The 21,577-nt window shown below is 55.1% G+C and overlaps 1 protein-coding gene across 21 annotated transcripts in view; it reads left to right on the forward strand.

Annotated features, from left to right (window-relative positions):
* Positions 1–11: 11 nt before the first annotated feature.
* The window catches only part of LOC309623249 (BLOC-1-related complex subunit 8), a 33,374-nt gene continuing 11,808 nt past the window's right edge, over positions 12–21,577 (forward strand). For 2 of the 21 annotated variants that reach the window (XM_082379932.1, XM_082379943.1), the window contains exons 1-5: positions 12–91; positions 3,364–3,476; positions 6,578–6,688; positions 8,220–8,295; positions 10,307–10,368. In XM_082379932.1, the coding sequence (XP_082236058.1) occupies positions 55–91; positions 3,364–3,476; positions 6,578–6,688; positions 8,220–8,295; positions 10,307–10,368 (399 nt within the window). In that variant the 5' untranslated portion in view covers positions 12–54. Of the gene's footprint in view, positions 92–3,363; positions 3,477–3,971; positions 4,037–6,577; positions 6,689–8,219; positions 8,296–10,208; positions 11,206–12,832; positions 13,068–15,412; positions 15,508–21,577 lie in introns of those variants that run through there. The other 19 variants (XM_082379945.1, XM_082379944.1, XM_082379946.1 and 16 more) reach the window with 15 other exon arrangements.

Here is a 21,577-nt window from a genome sequence, read left to right on the forward strand (position 1 = left end):
TGTTTCCACCTCCAGACTTCCGGTTCCTGTCCTCCGAATAGGGCCGCAGCCACTATGGAGGAACCGGAGATGCAGCTCAAGGGGAAGAAAGGTGGTGTGGGGCCCCGGGCGGGGCGGAGGGGTCAGGAACTCGCAGAAGGGCGACCTGACTCGGGTCAGGAGGGGGCCAAGGCGCGGAGGGAGCGTTTGGGAGCTGTGATTGAACTGCCACGAAATCGCGGTTCGGCCGCTGACTAGTTTTGAAACCTTTAGAAAGTCTCTGTGCCTCGGTTTTGTCATCTGTAGAATGGGGAGTATAATAGTCTCCCTCCCTGCCCCCATAAAATTGTTGTGGGTAATAATTCAGTAACTTGATATATTTTTTTAATTAATTTATTTTTGGCTGTGTTGTGTCTTGGTTGCTGTGCGGGCTTTCTCTAGTTGCGGTGAGTGGGGGCTACTCTTACTTGCAGTGCGGAGGCTTCTCACTGCGGTGGCTTCTCGTTGCAGAGCACGGGCTCTAGTCGCGCGGGCTTCAGTAGTTGTGGCACACAGGCTCAGTAGTTGTGGATCACGGGCTCTAGAGCGCAGGCTCAGTAGTTGTAGCACCCGTGCTTAGTTGCTCCGCGGCATGTGGGATCTTCGCGGACCAGGGCTGGAACCCTTGTCCCCTGCATTGGCAGGCGGATTCTTAACCACTGCACCACCAGGGAAGCCCCAAGTAATCTGATATCTGTAAAGCATTGGAAGAACGCTTAGGGCGTGGCAGTTGCTGTGCGTATTGTTTCCTTTGTATTTACGCATTTGCATACGTTTACATCGACTTATCAAATATATGTAAATCACATAGTTACAAATTACAAAATGCCACAAGTTATTTTTAAAGTATAAATGTCTTTGTTACTTTATTATATATGTTATTACTAGTTAATTTTTTCTTTTTTTTTTTTTACAAATTTATTTGTTTATAGTTTGTTTGGTTTTTTTTGGCTGCACTACCCGGTTTGCGAAATCTCAGTTCCCCCACCAGGGATTGAACCCGGGCCACAGCAGTGAAAGCCCGGAATCCTAACCACTAGGCCACCAGGCAACTCCCACTAGTTAATTATTTAGAAGTCACAAGTACATGTAATTCCATATCCTTCATAATAGCACTGTGAGGTGTAAGCTACTGTGCTCATTTTCAAAACAAGGAGGCCTAAGAAGGTAAGAGGACACATAGTTTGGAGGTGGCAGGCTGGGCTCTGCCTGAGTCAGGACACCGTGGTGAGCTGGACAAACCCAAACTGGACAGACTCATATACATCCTCCCTTGACTTCCAGACACACGTGGGTTCTCTCCCTCACCAACTACACTGCCCTGCGCAATAGCATGGGGTCCATCTCTGTAACAAACCTTGAGGTGGGTACCTTTATCATTCCATTTTTGCATATGAGGAAGCAGGCTCAGAGAAGCCCACGCCCTCACAAATCAAGGTTTAGGTAAACATGTAACCTAATAAAGAATGAGAATTTTTACACCTGAAACTAACACAACATTGTAAATCAACTATACTCCAATATAAAATTTAAGAAAAAAATAGAGTGAGATTTTAAGTATAAGGGAAATGAACAAAGTGCTGAGGCTGAGAGTGAAGTTGAAGGGACATCTGATTAAGCTTGGTGATTAAGGAAGGCCTTGCCCAGGAGGTGACATTTGAGCTGAGACATGAGGGATTAAGAGAAATGAGGGTTGCGGGGGTGGGGGGGGTGGGGGGTGGGGAAGCAGTGTCAGTGGTGGGATCAACAGGTATGAAGGCCCTGAGGTGGCAAAGTGTTCAGAGCTGTGATGCAATACAGTAGCTACTGGTCACAGTACTTATGCATATTTAAATTAATTAAAATTAGATAAAATTTAAAATTCAGTTTCTGAGTCACATCAGTCACATTTCAAGTGCTCAGTAGTCATATGTGACTAGTGGCTCCCATATTGGGCAGTATAGATTATAGAAACTTTCCATCATCACAGAAAGTTCTTTTCGACAGTGCTGAGAGTGTCCAGGGACCAGCTAGGAGGCCATTGTGCCTAGAGCGGTGGCCGAGGAAGGCAGAGGGGGGTAACAGCAGGTAGAACATACAGGGCCTTAAGGGCCATGTTAAGGAAGGAAGATTTAATTTCTGGCTGATGAGAGTGTTTCAACCAAGGGAAAGACATATCTGATATGTTCATTAGGAGCTCATGCCATCTGTTTTGTGGGGATTGGATTGTTGGCAGGAGTGGGAGCGGGGAGACCAGGGAGCAGCTGAGTTTGTCATCCAGGTGGGAGACAGCTATGTCTGGACCAGTGAGGGCAGTACAGTGTTAAGAATGGGTGAGTTCTGGGCTTTGTTTTGCGACAGAACAAGCAGGGTCTGCTCATTGATGGGGTAGGAAGGGCAGGGACAACCAGTTGGCTGCTGTTTGTTGAAGCAGACCCTGGGATGAGGATTTGTGTGTAGTCAGCTTACCAAGAGAACCCCACAGAGGAGAGGGGGAAACAGGACAGGGCCGGGGAGGAAGCTGAGCAAGGAGTGACCTCAGGTAAAATCCTGCAGAAAGAAGCCACAGTCTGTTCCCACAGGGGAGCTCACGGGGATGGGTCACACCTCTGAGTTGTTCCAACACACAGCGCAGGACATGGGCTTTCGTACCACTCGGTGGTCAGTCATGGCTGAGAGCCATCCACCCATGTAAACTTCCAGGCACTTTTGGGTCCGGTAGCCAATGGGCATCCGAAGAAGAATCTTGGATTTTGTCACTGGGGTAAAAGGAATGTGAGTAGATCCAAGTGGGTGGCAGCAGTGTCCACTGTAAGTGGGTTTGGGAAGGGAAAGATCATGAATTCACTGGACACATTAATGTCATCAAGATTGAGGCCCTGCGCTCTAGAGCCCGCGAGCCACAACTACTGAGCCCATGTGCCACAACTACTGAAGCCTGCGCACCTAGAGACCGTGCTGCACAACAAGAGAAGCCACCACAATGAGAAGCCCGCGCACCGCAACGAAGAGTAGCCCCTGCTCGCCACAACTAGAGAAAGCCTGCGCGCAGCAACAAAGACCCGATGCAGCCATAAATACATACATACATACATACATACATACATACATTTATTAAAAAAAAAAAAAAGATTAAGGCCCTTCTGTGACTCCCAGATGGAGTTGTTCGGCCCTGCTGTGACCATCTCCTGCAACCCATCACCGGGGCCACAGGTGACGCAGCCGCTGGGAGGGACACTGGATACTCCTCTCTACTCTGGCTGGACTCGCAGGTTGAGCAACCAGGAGTCTGATGCTTTGTCTCCTTGACCCCCTGTCCACCCTGCCCTCCCATCCCACTTTGCCGACTGTCGATCCTGGACCCAGTAACAGACAAGTTCACTGAGAGTGTCTACGTCCTGGCCAACGAGCCATCCGTGGCCCTGTACCGGCTGCAGGAGCACGTGCGCCGCTCTCTGCCCGAGCTGGCCCAGCATAAGGTGAGCCATCCCCGCCCCAGCCACCGACCTCTCCCAGGGTCTGCACCTCGTGAGCTGGGGCCTACTCTGTGGAGCAGGAGCCGTCGGTGCAGGAGTCAAGGCTGGGACACCAGCGAGGAAGCACATGGTCACCAGCCCAGATTGGGGCTGGGTGGACAGATCTGGGGCAGATTTGGAAGAAGGGGACAGCAGGGTCTGCAGTAGTTGTGACCTGTGTGGTGAGAAGGAGGCAGCTGTATGAGGGAAGGATATGCCAGGCAGAGAGAACAGCCTGCTCAGAGGCCCTGAGCCATAGTCGCCATGTGTTCACAGAAAGCCCAGACTGATGAGGGGTGGGAGTGGCAGGAGGAAAGATCAGGGGCTGGAGGGGGCTGCTCTCTACAGCCATGGTGATTGGTGTTCGGGTGCTCCATCCCAGAGAGCTGGGAGGATGGAGGTAGCGGCCACCCCTGCTAACAGCCCCCAACCCCCCCCCCCCCCCCCCCCCCCCCGCAGGCTGACATGCAGCGGTGGGAGGAGCAGAGCCAGGGAGCCATCTACACGGTGGAGTACGCCTGCAGGTGAGCGCCACAGCCTCCGCACTGCCACGGTTGCCCTGTTATGCCCCGGGTGTTCAGGGGCATCTCAGCCAGCTGCCCGTGAGCCTTGCCCTGCCGAACCCACCTGAGTAGAGGCATGCGGATCTGGACTCACCTGGCCACAGGGCAAAATTCCAGCCCAGACCTGTGCTTCTCGCTATTTGACTGGTGCCTGTGTGTCTCAGGCAGGCTTCTTCCCCGCCCTCAGCCCCTCCCCATCTGTCACAGGAGGGGCTGATAAGGACTCCAGGAGGTGCCTCAAGGGGCCAATGTTCCCCACCCACAGTCAGGACCACAGACTGGCTGGTGGGGTGGATGGCAGCTGGGGGTGAGGGCCAAAACATGAATATGACTGTTTATTTTTAAATTTTTATTTCTTTCCAATTTTTTATATTGTGGTAAGATGCAAATTCATCATCTTAACCATTTTTAAGTATACAGTTCAGTGGTATTAAATACACTTATAATGCTGTGCAACTGTCCCCACCATCCATCTCCAGAATTCTTTTCATCTTGCAAAACTACAACTCTGTCCCCATTAAACACTAACTCCCTATTCCCCACCCCCCATTCCCGGCACCCACCATTCTGCTTTCTGTCTAAGAATCTGACTATTCTAGGGACCTCACATAAGTGGAATCATACGGTATTTGTCTTTCTGAGACCATCTTCTTTCACTTACCGTAATGTCTTCAAGGTTCATCCATGTTGTAGCATGTGTCAGAATTTCCTTCCTTTTTTAGGGCTGAATAATATTCTATCATATGGATGGACCACATTTTGTTTATCCATTCATCTGTTGATGGACATTTGGGTTGCTTCCATGTTTTGGCTACTATGAATAAAGCTTCTGTGACCGTGGGTATCCCATTTATTATTTTTGTTTGTTTAACTTTCTCTAAATATCCAGATTTTTTAACCCCAAGTGAAAGATGTGCCTGAGAATAAAAAGCAGTAGTTGTTGTTTCTTCCCATTATTGCAGCTTTGCCAGCCTTGCCTCCTGTGCTCCTGTTGGTTCTGTTCCACATGACTGTATTTCATGCCCTGGCTTGTTCCGTTTGCTTTAGGAGTTGGTGACTTTAATTAGGAGTGCTGTTTGCCCCTGGCTTGGGCTGTGGGTTGTTTCGGTGGAGGCTGGATACTACCCAGCAGCTCTCGTCCGTGGCACTGTGCGGTTTGCCTGCCTGTTTCTGTTGTGTGGTCGAAGGTTCCTTGACAGGAAGTCGTGCCGCTGGGAGTTCTGCCTTCACCAGCCTTGGCCCTTCCACTGGGACGGGAGGGTGACCCAGACAGATGGCATCTTCCTGAGGATGGTGGTCACAGACACCCTCCTTAGCTCCAGGAAGAGTAGAAAAGAAATGGGAGTTTTTCTCGCAGCTGCTGAATAGTTTCCAGACAGCCGAGAGTTCATCAGAAAGGTCCAGGTTCAAGGAAGAACAAATCAAAGTCTGTACTTTCTCCCAGTTCCTCTAGCCGTGCTATCCAGTGCAGGAGCCCGATCCCAGGTGGCTGTTTACACTTAAATTTTAATGAAATAAAACGAAAGATTCAGCTCCTCAGTCTCATGAACCACATTTCAAGTGCTTAGCAGCCCTGGGCTAGGCAGGGGGCCAGTCTACTCCGAGCTCTGAGCACTTCTCTTTAGTGAGATGTGAATTTCTCTAATGCTGAGAGACTGTTTCCTTTACGGACACGAAAGTGTCCTTTTAGTTGTTGAAATGCTTTATGCAGCGTTAACGGTTGGTGTAAAACTGAAAGATAATAAAATGGTATATTGGTTGGGGTGAACTATTCAGTAGTGAGCTTATGTTAGACAGCTTTTTATCAAGGTGGACGGGCACTAGGAAAGCTGACTACATTTGGTGGTGTCAGATGAGCGGGCGACAGCCAACGCCTTTTGATCTCATAGCCATAAGCAGGTCCCTGACTGATGATAAATGGGAGTGATTTCTTTGTCTTTAACAGAAGGACTTTAAAACGACCCTCTTATTTTTACTGCAGGTGTCGTTGCACAGGCAACTTTCTGGCGTTAGCAAGGCCCCGCGTGGCTTGGTGAATCTGTTCCTGTAGTGCTGTTGGAAAGGACATATTCATTAGACATCCATCAATGTGGCTTCAACACCAGAGCTTAGCACAGCTTTGCAGTAGTGCCCCTCTAATGGCGATGAGTCTAAACTCACCTCTAGAGCTTTTCACAGTCCAGTTGACAAGCTTCCTGATTCAGAGGCAGGAATAGGTTCCCTAAGAAGAAAGCAAGATATTTTTGAGGTCATTTTTGCATGCTTATAGCTCCTTCAAAGCATTAGATGGTCTAGCAGCCGTTAAGCGAAAGTTGCATGTTGCCATCCAGTGCTCTGTTGCATAGGGAAATCTAAACTTTAAGCCCACAGTGAGCCCTCAGGGAGGCCCATGGAATCCTCCAGGTGCCTGATGAGTGCCGGCCCACACAGGCATCCGCTGAGCTCTGGTTGGGGGGCGAAGAGAGCGTGGTGCCGCTGACTGGGTCCATCCTCCCATTTCAGCGCCGTGAAGAACCTTGTCGACAGCAGCGTCTACTTCCGCAGCGTGGAGGGCCTCCTCAAACAGGCCATCAGCATCCGAGACCACATGAACGCCACAGCCCAGGGCCACAGGTAGTTCCCGGGACCGCCCGCCCCTGCTGCTCTCAGCCTCCTTGCTGTAAGGACCTTCGCTGCTCAGCCAGGAGCTGCTACTTCTCGCTCCTTAGACAACTCCCCCTCTTCATCTTACGGTGGCCGGTGACTTCCTCTCATCCTTTGGCGTCTGTAGTGGGAGAGTTCAGTCACTCGGCACCCAGCTCCTGAGCTCTGCTGTGTGCCTGGCCCTGGGCTGGGTGCTGGGGACACGGTAGTGACCAAGACGGGTGTGCTCATGGCCTCACAGGGAGACACACAGCAACCAGGTAAACACGGAACAGACAAGAACATTTCAGACACATGTGAAGGAGGAAAAGGGCTGTGGGGGCCTCTCTGGGGAGGCGGCAGAGGTGTGAGCAGAGGCTTGAACAACCTACAGACAGAGATGACCCGGGGTCGGTGCTCCACGCACGTCGGTGGCAGGGCAGAGGCCCAGGGCCTGGTGAGCTGGGTGTGTTGGAGGAACATCTGAGGCAGGTGTGGCTGCAGTGGGTGAGCGAAAGGGAGATTGGGTCAGGGAGGCGGGCAGGGGCCTCAAGGGCAGCTGGGAGGGCGCCCGGAGCTGAAAGAGGCTTTGAGCCAATGACCAGACGGTCTAAAAATGAAAACTACTTACAGTTCTTACATACCGGGGAGAGAGTTTTTGGAGAAGTAGCTCTTTTTGTTTTTGTTTTCATTATAACTTAATAAACATGCATGTAAACACATGCGCACGTGCTGTAAGCCATCACTCGACCTTGAGATGTGTCTGGCTCCTGCAGTGTGGGGTTTTGGCATGCCTGTCCCTGACCAGGCACTTAGAAAAAAAACTGTGTTGCTGCCTGTGATAATTGAGACAAAAGAACTGTCAAAACCAAAAAAGCCAAAAAAAAAACAAAACAAAAACAAAAAAAACCAAAAAAGCCTTAAAAACAAAAAACAAACAACAACAGCAACAAAAAACCAAAAAAGCCTTGCAAATGTGTAAGAAGGGATGTGCAGCAACCTGCCCTCTGAGGGTAGCATGAGAGGGGTTCATGATGGTTCACTCGCACTAGATAACCATCTGGCTCTGGCTGCTCTGCCCCGGGTGGGTGACAGCCACTGGGACTGGAGTTCACTGCGTCAAGCCTTGCACAGTGCCGTACACACAGTAGGGCCTCAAAAACCATAGCTTTTACTTTTAACTCAGTTTCCCAGCTGCTTCCAAAAGCCCTGCTTCTGCCTGCTGTTGCAAAAATGCAACATGCCTCTGAAAGACACCAGTAGCAACTTGCGTAGTAGCTACTCACCTGCTATTGCGTCTCTTAGCAAGCCCCGGGGGTTTGAAGCTCCCAGTCCTATGTGAGACCCAGGCATGACCTCTGAAGTGGGTGGCTGGTCCCATTTTTACAGAGGATGCCCTGAAGGCTCAGGCCAGGGGTCTTGGGGGACTGGAGTGTGACCCCAATGCACAATCCAGCCTAGCCAAGCAGGCCTCATGGCCTCTGACCTCAGCCTCATGGACGCTGCACATGTTTTGTTCCAGCCCCGAGGAGTCGCCCCCGTCCTCCTCAGCCTGATCCCGGAAGAGACTTGGAGGTGCTTTGGCCCCTCTGACTCAGGTCAGTGCCAAGTGGGGCCGTAAGCCTCTCTGTGCTCCGTGCTCTGAACTAACCCATGCTCTCGGCATCCAAGAACGGACCTACTTGACTAACCACTCGAGTTTTCTCCCTGGGCTTGTAGGATGGTTTCATCCGTGGGAGGCTAGAGGGTAGGGGCACCTTGTGCCCTCCGCTGCTCAGGGCTGTTGTCAGCCCATCTCCCTTGTGCTCTCTCTGTCATCTTCCTGCCCCTTATCCAGGCCACAGGCCCTGTCCTGATCCCAAGGACCTCTGCCCCCCAAGACAGAGGGGAGCCCCATTTTCCATACCCTTCCACATGCCAGCTGCTTGCTTTACCCAAACACATTGTCTCAGGCAGAGCCCAGCAGGACTGTTATCCACCCAGCTCTGGAATCTTCATTCTACTGCTGACCTGCCGTGTGACCCTGAGCAAGTCCCTCCCCACTCTGGTCTCTGCTTTTCCCTTCTGTCAGAGTGCTTCATTAGGCACAGCTGTATACAGTGATGTGTATTGTAGCAGTCAGCTACTGCTGCATGACAAACTATCCCAAAACTTAGTGGCTTATGACACCAATCATTTGCCTGCTACGGTTGTGCAGTTTGGGTTGGACTCAGCCGGGCAGTTTTGCTGGGCTCACCTGGGTGCTACTTGTGGCTCTTGTGGGAGCTTGATGGGGCCAGATAGTCAGAAGTAGCCTCACATCTGGCCCTTGACCAGTGCTGTCTGCTGCTGGTTGGGAGGCGGGTGTCTGGTCCTCCACGTGGCCTCTCCAGCAGGACAGCCCAAGCTTCTCCTGGTGGTTGGGCGCCCGGTGTGCACGTGTTCATCCAGCCTTCCCTTGCTTCAGTTATGGCTGTCCCATTGGTCAAGGCCAGTCACGTGACCAGGACCAGATGGGAGAGGACTGCAGGAGGGCTTCAGTACTGGGAGGTGTGGTTGACCATCTGAGGAGAGCGTGGCACCAAGAAAGGCCTAGTGTCTTGTTATTCTGTGCTCATGCAGGGCAGACACAGTACCCAAGGGACTGACTGAGCCCGCAGCTTGTGTAGCTCTCACAGCCCCCTGCTCATTTGCTGCGATTGTGCTCTGTGCTGTGGAGGTCTTCTCAGAGGGTCAAGGGAGGCGTGGGAGGGGACAGGGCCCCCACAGCTCCTAGAGCAGCAGCCCCGAGAGCCAAGAGGCAGCAGAGTTCATGGGTGTGCAGTCAGAGTTCTTATCGGGCACTTGCTATGTGACGGGCTTAGCTCTGGGCATAGGTGTGGTGAGGAATCCCACAGACTGTGGGGTCACTTGGGGGACATCTGGGAGGGCCTGGAGCAAGAGGGGCTGCCAAGGGGGTCATCAACCCACCCCATTTCCCCCCCCCCATTGTTGCCCACCAGCCCTGGACCCACACCCCACCATCTCCTCCATCCTATCCCCTGTGCCCTGGTGCCTCCCACCCTCAAGCCTCAAGGATGCTGCCCTCTCCACCCGTCCACAGTCAGTGTGTTTCTCCTGTTCCTGCCTGGAGCGTCCAGGCAAGCCATGAGCATCCAGGGTCATCTGCTGTCCCTTTACTGCTACTGCTGCGCCCCCTCAGAACAAAATGCTCTGTGGCTCCTCCTGATCCCACCTTTGTACCCACAGACCCTGCTCTGCCCCTCCCCAGAACTGCCGCCCCACTCCCCACCTCAGAGCCTCCACTCCCACTTCTCCCCAGACTGCCCCCGCCAAGGGTTGTAGGTGACCTTCACAGGGTCAAGTCTTGGCCTCCCCTGCTTCTCCAGGCCCCGGGCTCTACACACAGCCTCATTTTACAGAAGAGGAAACTGAGTCTCAGAGAGGCGAGGCAGGGTCACCACCCGTGACCGGAAATGCCAGGATTCACACCCAGACCCTCTAACTCCCAGTGCTTCACCTCTTCCCTCAGCCTCGCCCAGGATTTTCCTCAGATGCCACCTCATCAGGGCCACCCTGCAGCCCTAGGGGTCTCTCAGACCTCACCTTGACTCACCTCTTGCCCCCCAGCCCGACCAAAGCTTGGACCCTTGGACACAGCCTTGTGGGACTTGGCAGGGACAGAAGACCAAGTAAGTGTGGCCGGTGCATTCCTCTTGCTCTTGCCTGGAGCCTCTGGGCCAGCCATGAATGTTCTGAGACGGGGCTTTGCTGCCTCTGGATTCTTACCCGCCCCCACTGGCCATGGACACGGCCATGGCCCCTCGGACCGATAACTGCCACCATGACAATCCTGATCATGCACCTGCTGTGTGCCCAGATCTGTGCTGGGGGCTTCACAAGGGTCAGCTTTCATCCTCAGACAGCCCCATAAGGCAGATGTCACCCAAATGCAGATGGAAAAAGAGAGGCTCCGAGAGGTGGCATTATTTGTGTGAGATCACACAGAGAAGAGTAGACCCCGGCCTAGTTTGGTCCCAGCCCTGCCTCTGACATGCTGTGTGACATGGGTCTGGCACCGACCCTCCCTGGTGCTACCTTTCTCCATCTCAACAAGGAAGGCAGGACTGGACCTTCTCTACAGGCTGAGGCAGGCATTCGTGTACCTGCCTGCCTGGACTGAATTCTGCCTCGAGCAGAAATGCCCACCCCAGGCTCAGGCCATAAGGAGAAGCCACCCTAACTCCAGGGGTGGATGTGGGACCCTGGCCTGGCTAATCAGAGCCCCCCATCTCCCAGGTCACAGTGATTGGTTTGAGATGGGCATGTGATCCAATGAGAGGTCTTCCCTGAGGATTTTGCTGGAAAAGTGCAAAAAGTACCATCTTCCTTCTGGGGTTGGTGAGCTCGGCAGATGGACCAGGGGACCTGAGAACATTGCCTGGGGCCCTGGATCCACCTGTACCTGACACTAGAAAATCTCAATTCTTCAGTTTCATGAGTCCCTAAAATTACTGTATTTGCCTAAATTGCTTTGAGTCTGTTTCTGCTGACTTGAGAAGAGCCCACACTGATCTGATCCCTGCGAAGCCTGAGAGATCATGGCCCATGGTTTGTACACCTCTGAAGCCAGCTGTGTGCCAACAAAGTGCCCAGCAAAATGTATAAGGAAGAGCAGAATGGAGTTGTCGAGCCAACAACATGGAGGGTAGAGCCAGGGTGGGTCCCAGGCTCACTGCTCTGGGAGGATCCCCCAGCTTGGCACAGAGAAGTGGTTGGGAGAGAGGGGTGGCAAAGGCCAAGGGCACCCTAGGGGAGACAGAGAGGGTCCTGGTGGGGTATCAGGGCTGTGGAGGGGCCTGAGGGCCTGGGAGGAGGTTCAGGAACACAGGAGGTATTAATAATTGCCTCCCACCACCAGGAAACAGGGTCAGCCCTCTCTCACCTCTCCTAGGGTGTACTGGGGGCCTGTGTGCCACCATCCTGCCTTCCCCCTGCCCCAGCTCAGTTGAGGGGGAGGGAGGAGCCTCAGGTTCACATTATTTTAGGCCCTGCCTGGTGTGTAGCCCCCACAGTCACTGTCCCTCTCCTCGCCCACTCTGAAGGCACCGCTCGTCCATCTCTCCTCCTACCGTGCAGCCATGTAGCCATCAAACATGGACCGTTCTCTCTGAGCTAGGCCCTGCCTGCCCAGGGGATGCCCTGGTGAGCCAGACAGACCAACCCTGGCTCCAGGGCTCAGACCCACTGGACAGACGGGCAGCTAGGTGAGGTAACTGCCTGTATCCCAGAGGCAACCTTGGATGGCTCAGGCGCTGTGAGCTAGTGGGGGGCAGTCCTGAGGTGCCCTAGACCTTCCGACGGCTCCCCGTCACCCACGGCCCCTGAACACGACCTTAGCCAGCGACTAATAGTACTCTCAAAGAGGTCTGTGCAGGACTGTGGGTTGTCAGATGCCCCACCACCCCAAATCCTGGGGCTCACGGAGGTGCTGGTTAATTTGCGCTTCTTTTGCGTGGCCGGCTCGCCTTTCATGCCTGGCGAACGTCCATCCCCTGCCGGCCGCAAGGGGGCGCAAGAGGCAAAGCCTTGGCCGGGCACTCCGCCTCCAAGCTGTTCTTAGCCCCTGATTCAAGCCCCTGTCCCCAGTCTTGGCCGATCCTGAAGGGTGCATCGTGACCCTCTGCCCTTTTTCACTTCACACGTTCTTGCTTCCATTTTCTAGAAAGCGAACTAAGGCTCCACAAGGCCAGATTACCCAGCAACACCTCGCATCTGCCTCCACGCTCTGGCCGACTTACCCCCTCCCCGGAGTGAAGGGTGTGGGCATGCCCTGACCTGGCTCACTAAGACTTGCTCCCAGAAATAGATGGGCAGCCAGGAGAGCGACAGGGAACTCCCCGTGCCACGGGGCATTCAAGTAGGGAGCCTAGCACCCACGAGGGTGGGGGTAACCTGGAAGGGCTCCCTGGGTTAAGTGTGGGAACCGTCCCCCCCCCACCCCCAGTCTCCTTCAAATTTGTGGATGGAGTAAAAGGAGGCCCAGGAGGGCGGTGACTTGTCTCCAGTTGGTCCACAGTGGTCAGGATGGAAATCAGACTTGAGTTTTGTCTTTTTGTTCTTAGCCCCTGATCCAAGTCCTAGTTTTTATTTCAGGCCTGCTCTGCACTCTGAGGGTCCTGCCCCTGGGAAGCCCCTTCCTGGCCCCTGCCTCATCCCCCAGCAAGGTCTCTGGATGCCCCAAGATTGGTCCGCATGCCCCTACACTACTCAGACCCTCTCCAGGACTCCAGTTCTTCAAGAAACCCAGGGAAACACCCCTTTTGTGCTACCACAACACACGGCCCAGGCTCCGGGAGACAGCTGGACACAGACATTTCTAAACCACTGGGTCAGCGCTGAGGTGGAAGGAGGGATAGGGGTGTCAGAACACCAGATGGGAGGGGGGATAGGGAAGGCTTTTGGAGGAGGAGGGGGCATTGGAGGCCAACCTTGAAACGCTTCTCCCCCCCAGAGGAGAGACTACTATTGTCCCCACTTTACACATGAGCAAACAGGCTCAGACGGGTGAAGTGACTGGCCTGAGGTCACACAGAGAGTGGGAGTCGGAGCTGGGATGGGAACCCAGGGTCCTTGAACCCTGAAGCCCTATCCATGGGACCACACTGTCCTTGCCATGGAGGATCCTTCAAAGTCTTCCCCTGCTGACATTCTGGGAGAGGATCTGGAGAGGGAGACTTGGGGGGAGCAGCTTCTACACCTCCTCACCTTCCCATCCCTGTCTCCACCTTCCAGGCCCCTTTCCCAGATCTTCCTCTCTGGCCTTTTCCATTCCCTTCTCCCCCGAAATCTCCCTTTCAACCCCCCAACCTCTTACTCCAACACCTAAGAGTGTCCCCTCATCTGAGAAGACTGAGGTTGAGACTCTTGATTGGCCCAGTGGGGGGTGTGGGTCCACACGGGGTAACACAGCCAGTGATGGGGGAGAGTATAGGACAGGAACAGGGGTAAAGGCAGAAAGAAGGAGCCATTATAGGAAACGGTGTGAATGATAGAAGATGGTATGGACCGGAATGGGAAGGGTGTTTGGGAACATGAGTGGTGGAAGGGGACAATGTGGCAGGGGCAAGAACACAGGAGCAAGCCCCAGTGGTGAGGGGGCAAGAGCTGTGGCCCATAGTGGGCAGCCCCAGCTGGCTCAGCCCAGGCTGCTCCCAGAGCTGCTCCAGCTGCCGCCCTCACGTAACCAGAGCCTGCTTGTTGCATCAGAGGCAGGCAGGCGGTCTTGGGTAAACAGAGCAGCTCTCGAGGGCTCCAGGGCTCCCCAGCCACCTCCACACTCCCCAAGCCTTGTTCTGTGCCTTCGAGCCCAGGCAGAAACCCCCAACCTGGCCTAGGCCCTGGTGTGTTCTTGGGACACCTGAGTGCCTGGTGTTGAGCACTGAAGGGCAGCAAAGACGGGGTGGGAGAGGCAGGAACCCTGATCCCCACCTTTATGACACAGTGTGAACCCTAGTTTTTTTGGTCCAAAGAGAAATCTATGCCCAGGCTGGAGGTCCAAACTTCCCATGTCACAGATGGGGAATCTGAGGTGTGGGGAGAGGCACAAGCCTCCCAGGGTCTCTGTTCCCTTTCTCAGTGTCCCCCACATACTAATATCTCCACATGTTCCCCCCTGAGTCCAGGGGTCCAATTATCTCCTGTTGTCTTCTTAGAAGGTGGACACCAGGCAGCTATTGCAACCCACCTGCTCTCCCCTTTCATCTGCCCCAGTGGACCCCCTCCCCCTATCTCCAAGCCTCTCTTTGGGTGCCCAGCTCAATCTACTTCCACTCACTGCTCTGGCTTCATCTTCCCCCACCAAAGAATGTTCTGCACTCTTTCTCTGAACCTTTGCAAGTCCTGTTCCCTCTTCTTCTACCAGTGGCAAACTCCTACTCATGCTTCAAGGCCCAGTATAAATGCTCCGCCCCTCTTTGAGGGAAGCCCTCCCTGACCCCTCTGGCCCAGTTCTGATCCCACAGGGATAAGGAGTATGTGGTAGCTCTGCCTCCTCCAGACTGGGGGCTTCTCCAGGATTGCCGAGTCAAAAGTCATCTTCATCCTGTAATTCTTTCCACCTTGATTCACTCATTAATCCTGCTCTGATCCCCCTCTGGGCCTGGACCTGTGCTGCGTGATGCTGGGATCCCAGGGAGGGGGTCCAGTCCTGGAAGCTGACCTCTGAAGTGGAGGAGGGCGCCCAGCCACCGAGGGGTCTGTTACCCTCCTGTCAAAGCACGTGGGTCACACATTCTGCTGCAGGAGGCACACAGCTGGGCGAGGTCCCTCAGCGACCCGAGAGCCCCTTTCTGCAGTCCCTCCATTTGGGTGAGAGCAAGGGTCAGGGTTGGCTTCGAGAAGGGTCGGAGTTACATTTCCCTCAGGTTGGAGTTAGTCCAGAGTAGGAGATAGCAGGGGGTTACAGACAGGGTCCGAATTAGGGTCAGGCTCAGCAGTAAGGTCAGGGTCGCCCACTGACATCGGGGGAAGCCTGGCAGGTCTGATCCAGCTCCTTCCCGGGCCCCCCTCCCTCATTATACTATTCCCCCACGTCAGAGTCTTCCCGCGTCTGAGTCCCGGGCCCCAGAACTCCCGGGCCCCGGCCACGCCCAAGTGCCCGCCCGGCGCAGCCCGCGGGCACGCCCTCGATGCAAATTTACGCCCCGCCCAATCAGCTCCCGGGGGCGGGGCCGCCCGCTCTGAAGGCCCCTGCGGCCGCAGGGCGCTCGGGGTTCTGAGCCGCTTCCTCCAGGTCGGTGCGCGAGCGTCCAAGGGTCCAGGTGTAGCAGGTGCGTGTTGCGTCGGGCCGAGGTTTGTGCGGTGTCCTTTGAATGGCATCTGTGGGCTGGGTTGAATTTGAAAGTCTGAATGTCCTGCTGTACGAGGGAGAGTTGTGTCTAAGAGGTGTGCAGTCCTAGGATTGTGAGTTTGAGAGGTTATGTGTCCAGGGTTTGCGTGTCCAAAGGGTATGTGTCCAAGGGGTGTGAGTCTGAGGGTTGTGTCCGAGGGGAGGTGTTCAAGGGTTGTGGTTCTGAGAGGTTGTGTGTCCCAAAGGGTGAGTGTCCCAGGGGTTGCATGTCCAGGAGTTATGTCTGAAGGAGTGTGTGTCATGTCTGAGGGGTTGTGCGTCCAAAGGGCATGTGTCTGAGGGTTGTGTCAGTTGGGGAATTGTGTGTCCAAAGTTGTGGTGCCATGAGCCCCTGGTATGCAACTGTGAGTTGCAGTGGTCCCCTTTCCTGGGTCACATCCCTTTGTGCGTCCTGGAGGCCCCTGTGCACAACCACGACCCCATGCCTTCCTGCTGTTGGTGTGCCCTTGTGTGTCGCGGCCCCAGACCTGCAAGTGGCATGACATCCTCGTGTGCCTGTGACCGCCATGACCCTCACCCACCCCATGGGGTTTGCACCTCATGCAGTGAACGTGGGGCCTCAGCTGGGCCCACAGGATGCCTCTGTGGCTGAGGGCAGGATGGTGGGCACAGAGCCCTGAGTGGGGCACCACAGCTGCCTGGGCCACTTCCTCCCCGTGCCTCAGTGTCCCATATGGGACATGGGTATAGGAACGATAGTCACAGCCCTCCGAGGTTGTCAGCACATGACAAGCCCGTGGCTGCGTTACTTTCATGGTCATGGTCCCCACCCTCTGCCTCTCTCTGGGTCCAGGGCAGCAGACGTTGCCAACTGGGGTCCCTGGCTATTCCCAGTCCCCAGGCTGCAGACCCAAGGAGTCAGAAATAGCTGAAGCCTTTTGCCTGACCGGCTGAGAATCCTCACTGGGGAAGGTCAGGACCTCTGGATCTTTGGCGTCAGGGATGAGAACTTTCAGACTCTTGGGGTGAAGGAAACGGGGTTCAAAAAAGTATTTAGACTCAGAAGGACAAGTGTATGGGGTTTGATTCCAAAGGTCAAAGGAGCTTTGGGGGCTTCCCTGGTGGCGCAGTGGTTGAGAATCTGCCTACTAATGCAGCGGACACGGGTTCGAGCCCTGGTCTGGGAAGATCCCACATGCCGCAGAGCAGCTGGGCCCGTGAGCCACAATTACTGAGCCTGCGCGTCTGGAGCCTGTGCTCCGCAACAAGAGAGGCTGCGATAGTCAGAGGCCCGTGCACCGCGATGAAGAGTGGCCTCCGCTTGCCGCAACTAGAGAAAGCCCTCGCACAGAAGCGAAGACCCAACACAGCCATAAATTAATTAATTAATTAAAAAAAAAAAAAAAAAAAGGAGCTTTGGGAGAAGTCAGCCTTGCTCCCTCCTGTCCCCATACCTGCCTTCCACTACCTGTCTGAGTCCAGGAGTGAATCTTGGCCTCCAGGGAATGGAATTTTGGGACATTTAGAGTCCTGGGGTCTCACCTGTAAGAGCTGGGAACTCGCTATCTGGTCTGAAGCTGCCACTTTGCAGGAGGGAAGACTGAGGCCAGGTGGAAACACCCAGACCCCTCAGAGAAAGGATGGACTCAAGGCTGCCCCTCAGCCCCTAGGAGAACTAAAGCCAGGAGTGAGGGGCCTCAGCTTCCTCTCTCCTCTCTGTGTGACCTCAGACAAATAGCTACCCCTTTCTGACCCTGTGACCTGAGCAATTTGAGCCCGGTCTTACTTCCCATCTCCAACTAATGATTGATTTCATTAAATCATTACCCAACCAGGCAGACATCTAGAAAATGCAAATTAGAGGGGAAAGGGAATTAAGATCATTTGTCACCCCAACTCAGATGCAATGAGTGTAGACATGTTGGGGGTCTGCCCTTCTGGAATATTAGAGGCACATATGCACCTGGAGACAGATGTCATTTTTCAGAGAGTATTTATCACACTCCTGGGATCCCATGTGGGGTCGGAGAGGTCACCCCAGGCCAGGCCCATGAATCCGAGTGGGATGTACACAGAGGTTGGGTCCCATTTCTCAGCCTCCCAAAGGTCCTCCCTGAGCCTGCATCTTGGGGGAGGGCTTGTGAGGCTGCCCACTGGCCCCAGGGAACTCAGGAATGAATGTCTCAGATCCCACTGGTGCCCAGGCCCACTTCCCAGACTGGGTCGGAGGGGGTGAGTTTGGGGCACGGCCAGACAACCCTGTGGTATAAGCCCACGCTTGAGCGAGGATCTGGGGTCCCACCGTGTGGCCCTGGGAAGGAGCCTGCTTCCTCCTGTGTAAAACAGGGCAGCCGTCTCCGCTTCACTGGGCTATCTGAGTCAAGCTGGTCCTGTGTGTAAATGAGGTGGAGCATGGGCCCGGGCAGACAGCAGGCACTCAGTAACAGGAGGTGCCATCCGAACTGTGACCGAGTGGACGTGCCTGTGAGCCCCATCCAGGTCCACCCTCACCCCACCCTCCACCAGGGGCCAAGCAAGCCTCAGGCCTGTCAGCTTCCCTGTCCTGATCTCCTCCAGGTTCAGGTTCACCAGAGGTTGAGGTGGGGTCCTCGGAAGGGAACAATCCAGGCAAGTTGTCATAATGAGTCACTGCTGTGGGCACAGGCCTGCCTCTGTCCAGTTTCCACAATCAGAGCCCCGACCCTCTCCCACTGGACGCTGTCCTGGCCTCCTGCTCCCAAAGGACTTCTCCCCACAGCAGCCACGGAGTCTGCTGAAAATCCTGAATTGCACCACAGCCACCCCCCACCCCCGTTCATACACCCTCCATGACTCTCCATTGCTCTACAGCCCGCTCTTTCACCCTGATCCCCAAGGCCCCTTGCAGCCTCCCTGCCCTCTTCTGTCTCCAGATGCCCCTTGCTCACCCATACCTGGCAATACCAGCCACGCCTGCACCTGGAACCCACCCAGCACATTCCCACCTCAGGGCCTTTGCACCTGCCATTCCTTCCACCAGGCAGTCTCTCACCCACACCCCTTCATGGCTGGTGTCCTCTCGTCCTTGAGGTCCCCTTTTCAAAAAGTCCCTTCTGGCCCCTCTTTCCAAAGCAGCTCCCTCCCCTGCCACCTCCCCCACTGCCTCCCCGTATAGCTGTGGTCCCCGACCTTTTTGGCACCAGGGACCGGTTTCATGGAGGACAGTTTTTCCACAGACTGGGGGCAGGGGGGATGGTTCAGGTGGTGATGTGAGCGATGAGGAGCGGCAGATGAAGCTTCACTTGCTTGCCCTCCACTCCCCTCCTGCTGTGCAGCCAGGTTCCTAACAGGCTGCGGACGGGTAGCAGTCCGCGGCCCGGGAGTTGGGGACCCCTGCCCTATAGAATTTCATTGGTGAGGGCTCTGTCCCTGACAGTTTACGTGTCTGTCGTCTCCCCCACCAGACTGGGCAATGGGAAAGGCCAGACGGGTCTGTCCACTCCCTGCCCTTGTGTCCCTGGCACCTTGGTCAGCTCCCAGACATTTCTTGGGGAAGAAAGTGGGGACCGGGGATGCCTCAAAGGCCCCATCTTGGGTTCCCCACTGGCTGTGTCTTGGGTCTGCTGGGCTATGGGCTGAGTCTCTTCCGCTCAGCTCTGACAGATGTGCTAATTTCCCAAGCAGGGAGGCCTGGGCCTCTGGGGATGAATTTCTGGGGCCCTACGGGGAGATCTTTCTCTGGAACAAAGAGAGAGAAGCCTTGGGTCGTTCCTGCAGCTGCCACTGCAGCTTAGGGGACATCACTGGGGGCCTTCGGTGGCCGAGGGCTCTGACTTGTGTGAGATAGCAGAGTTGGGTTCTGAATGTATGGTCTCTCTCAGCCCCAAGGGTAGGAGTCCCAAGCCCCACGGGAGGTGGGATGGGGCACGTCTCCATTTGCAGTGGCCGTGACAGAGAAAATGGCCTTCCTGGCAGGACCTGCAGTGGACAGTGAGGGCAGCCAGGTCCTGCATGACCCCGGGACATAGTTTCCTTCCAAGGTGGGCACTGGAACCTTCAGAGGGTCAGCCCCTTGGCCTGAGAGAAGCATGAGCACCATCCAGTGGGCTGTCGTGCTGTGAGCTGTTTAGAGAGGGGTGGGGGAGCAGGGGTCCCCTCAAACTGGTGGCCTGTGGGCCAGATGGGGCCTCAAATTTGTTTTGTGAACCATGAGGTGTTTAAAAGAAAACGGAACCCGTTGCCGATGTTTCTTCCACTTGTTAAGCAGTTGTTTGCTCATTCATTCAAGGAAGGGCGATTGCGGACCTACTGTGTGCCGGGCATTGGGAAGCCTCCATCCCTGCCCTCGTGGAACGGACATCTTAGTGGGGCAACAAGATCATCAAAGAAAGTAACAAAGAAGCACCAAAAATATCTGGTAGGACTAAGTGACACAGGGAAAGAGAAATCTGGTCTGGGGAAATTAGCACCTCTAGAAAGAGAGATTTCTGCCCAGGCTTGAAGGACGTGTAGCAGCGTCTCAGACCTGGGTGAGTCTGAGAAGGGCGTTCCAGGGAGAGGGCACAGCGGGGTCAAAAGCCTGGCAATGGGAAAGTGGCAGGTCTGTCTGGGGCTGGTCTTTCAGGTGCCTGGAAGGGGATGGAAGGTGAGCTGGGAATCTGCTGGTAGATGAGGCCTGTCTGAAGTAGAGGGACAGGTAGGTGAGTGCCTGAGGCGCCCCCAGGGCCCATTGTACCAATGGGGAAACTGAGGCTTGGAGCATGTCAGGCAATGAGCGTACAGTGGAGCCAGTGGAGTGGGTACCCCCGTCTGGCTGTGCCCATAGCCACAGCCAGGCCATCATACTTCTCAGCACATGGAGCAGGCCTGGGGAGGGGTCTGTGGAGGTGGGTCTGAGGGTCCCCCACTGGGCCTCCGTTTCCCCATGAGTGCCAGAGGGACCTATAAACAAAGGGACCCCCCCCCCCACAGGGCCTTCTCCAGCTGGAACATTCTGGGTTTCTGGGATTCAGAGCCACACGTGGGTAACACACCCCACCCTCAGACCCCCACAGTCCCCAGGAATACCCCGAAGATCCCCTCAACCCCCTGCCACCTGCACCAGCATAGCTTGTGTTCCCCATGCAGTGTCCGTACGTGCGATCCCTGAGATCTTCACACCCCACCCTCAGAATCCCCAGCCCCGAACCCACATCTCTCCCCTGGGGGGTGCTCCCACCCTGCCTCAGGAAGCCAGAGGGTGGGCGATACCCCTGCAGGTGATAGAGGCCCTATCTGTGTCTGCGGGCCTGCTTATAATGGGGGACTAGCATGGATCTGGGGAGTCTACATGTGTTGGGGGAGCTCTGTGTGTGTCTAGGAGGGTTGCATGTTGTTGGGGGTCGTGTGTTTGGGGGTGTCTGCATATATTGGGGGGTTGTGTACATTCGAGGGATCGGCAGGTGTTGGGGGACTCTGTGTGTGTCTGAGGGGTCTGCGTGTGCAGAGGCCTCTGTGTGTGTTTTGGGGATGTGTGTTTGGCAGGCCGTGTGGGTTTGGGAGGGCTCTGCATGTATTGTGGATTGCATGTGTTTTGGGGACTTATGTATGTGGGTGTTTGGGGGTGATGCATGTGTTTGGGGGGTCTCCCTGCGAGGGGAATCTCCCAACCCCCCCATCTGTACGTAGAAGGAAAGGGCTTTCTCCCTGACCCCCTGTCCCCAGCACCCTTCCTGGGTTTGCCCGGGGCCCTCACTCTGAGCTGGGCACCCCAGGTCTGAGGAGAGGTGACCCCAAGGCCTTCTGGGAGGGGTCAGGCTCAGTGATGGCAAAAGCTGCCTGCATAGAGAAAGAGGGCGATATTATCTCCAGAGCATCTGCTTCAGAGAGGCCCCCAAATCAGGGAGGTGTCGCCGACTCTCCCCATCTTCTGGGGTAGGAAGCTGAGGCCCAGAGAAGTATGGTCGCACGGTAGTCACTGCCAGAGCCCGCCTTCTCCCCAGGGCAGGTGAGGGGCTCCAGGGGCCGTTGTGGGCTGAGCCAGCCCCTAGGTCACCCACAGTGCCCCCCCACCTGGGCCACCATCTCCCCAG

Source organism: Balaenoptera borealis, assembly GCF_965194805.1.
Source record: "Balaenoptera borealis genome assembly, chromosome: 2".
Taxonomy (NCBI): domain Eukaryota; kingdom Metazoa; phylum Chordata; class Mammalia; order Artiodactyla; family Balaenopteridae; genus Balaenoptera; species Balaenoptera borealis.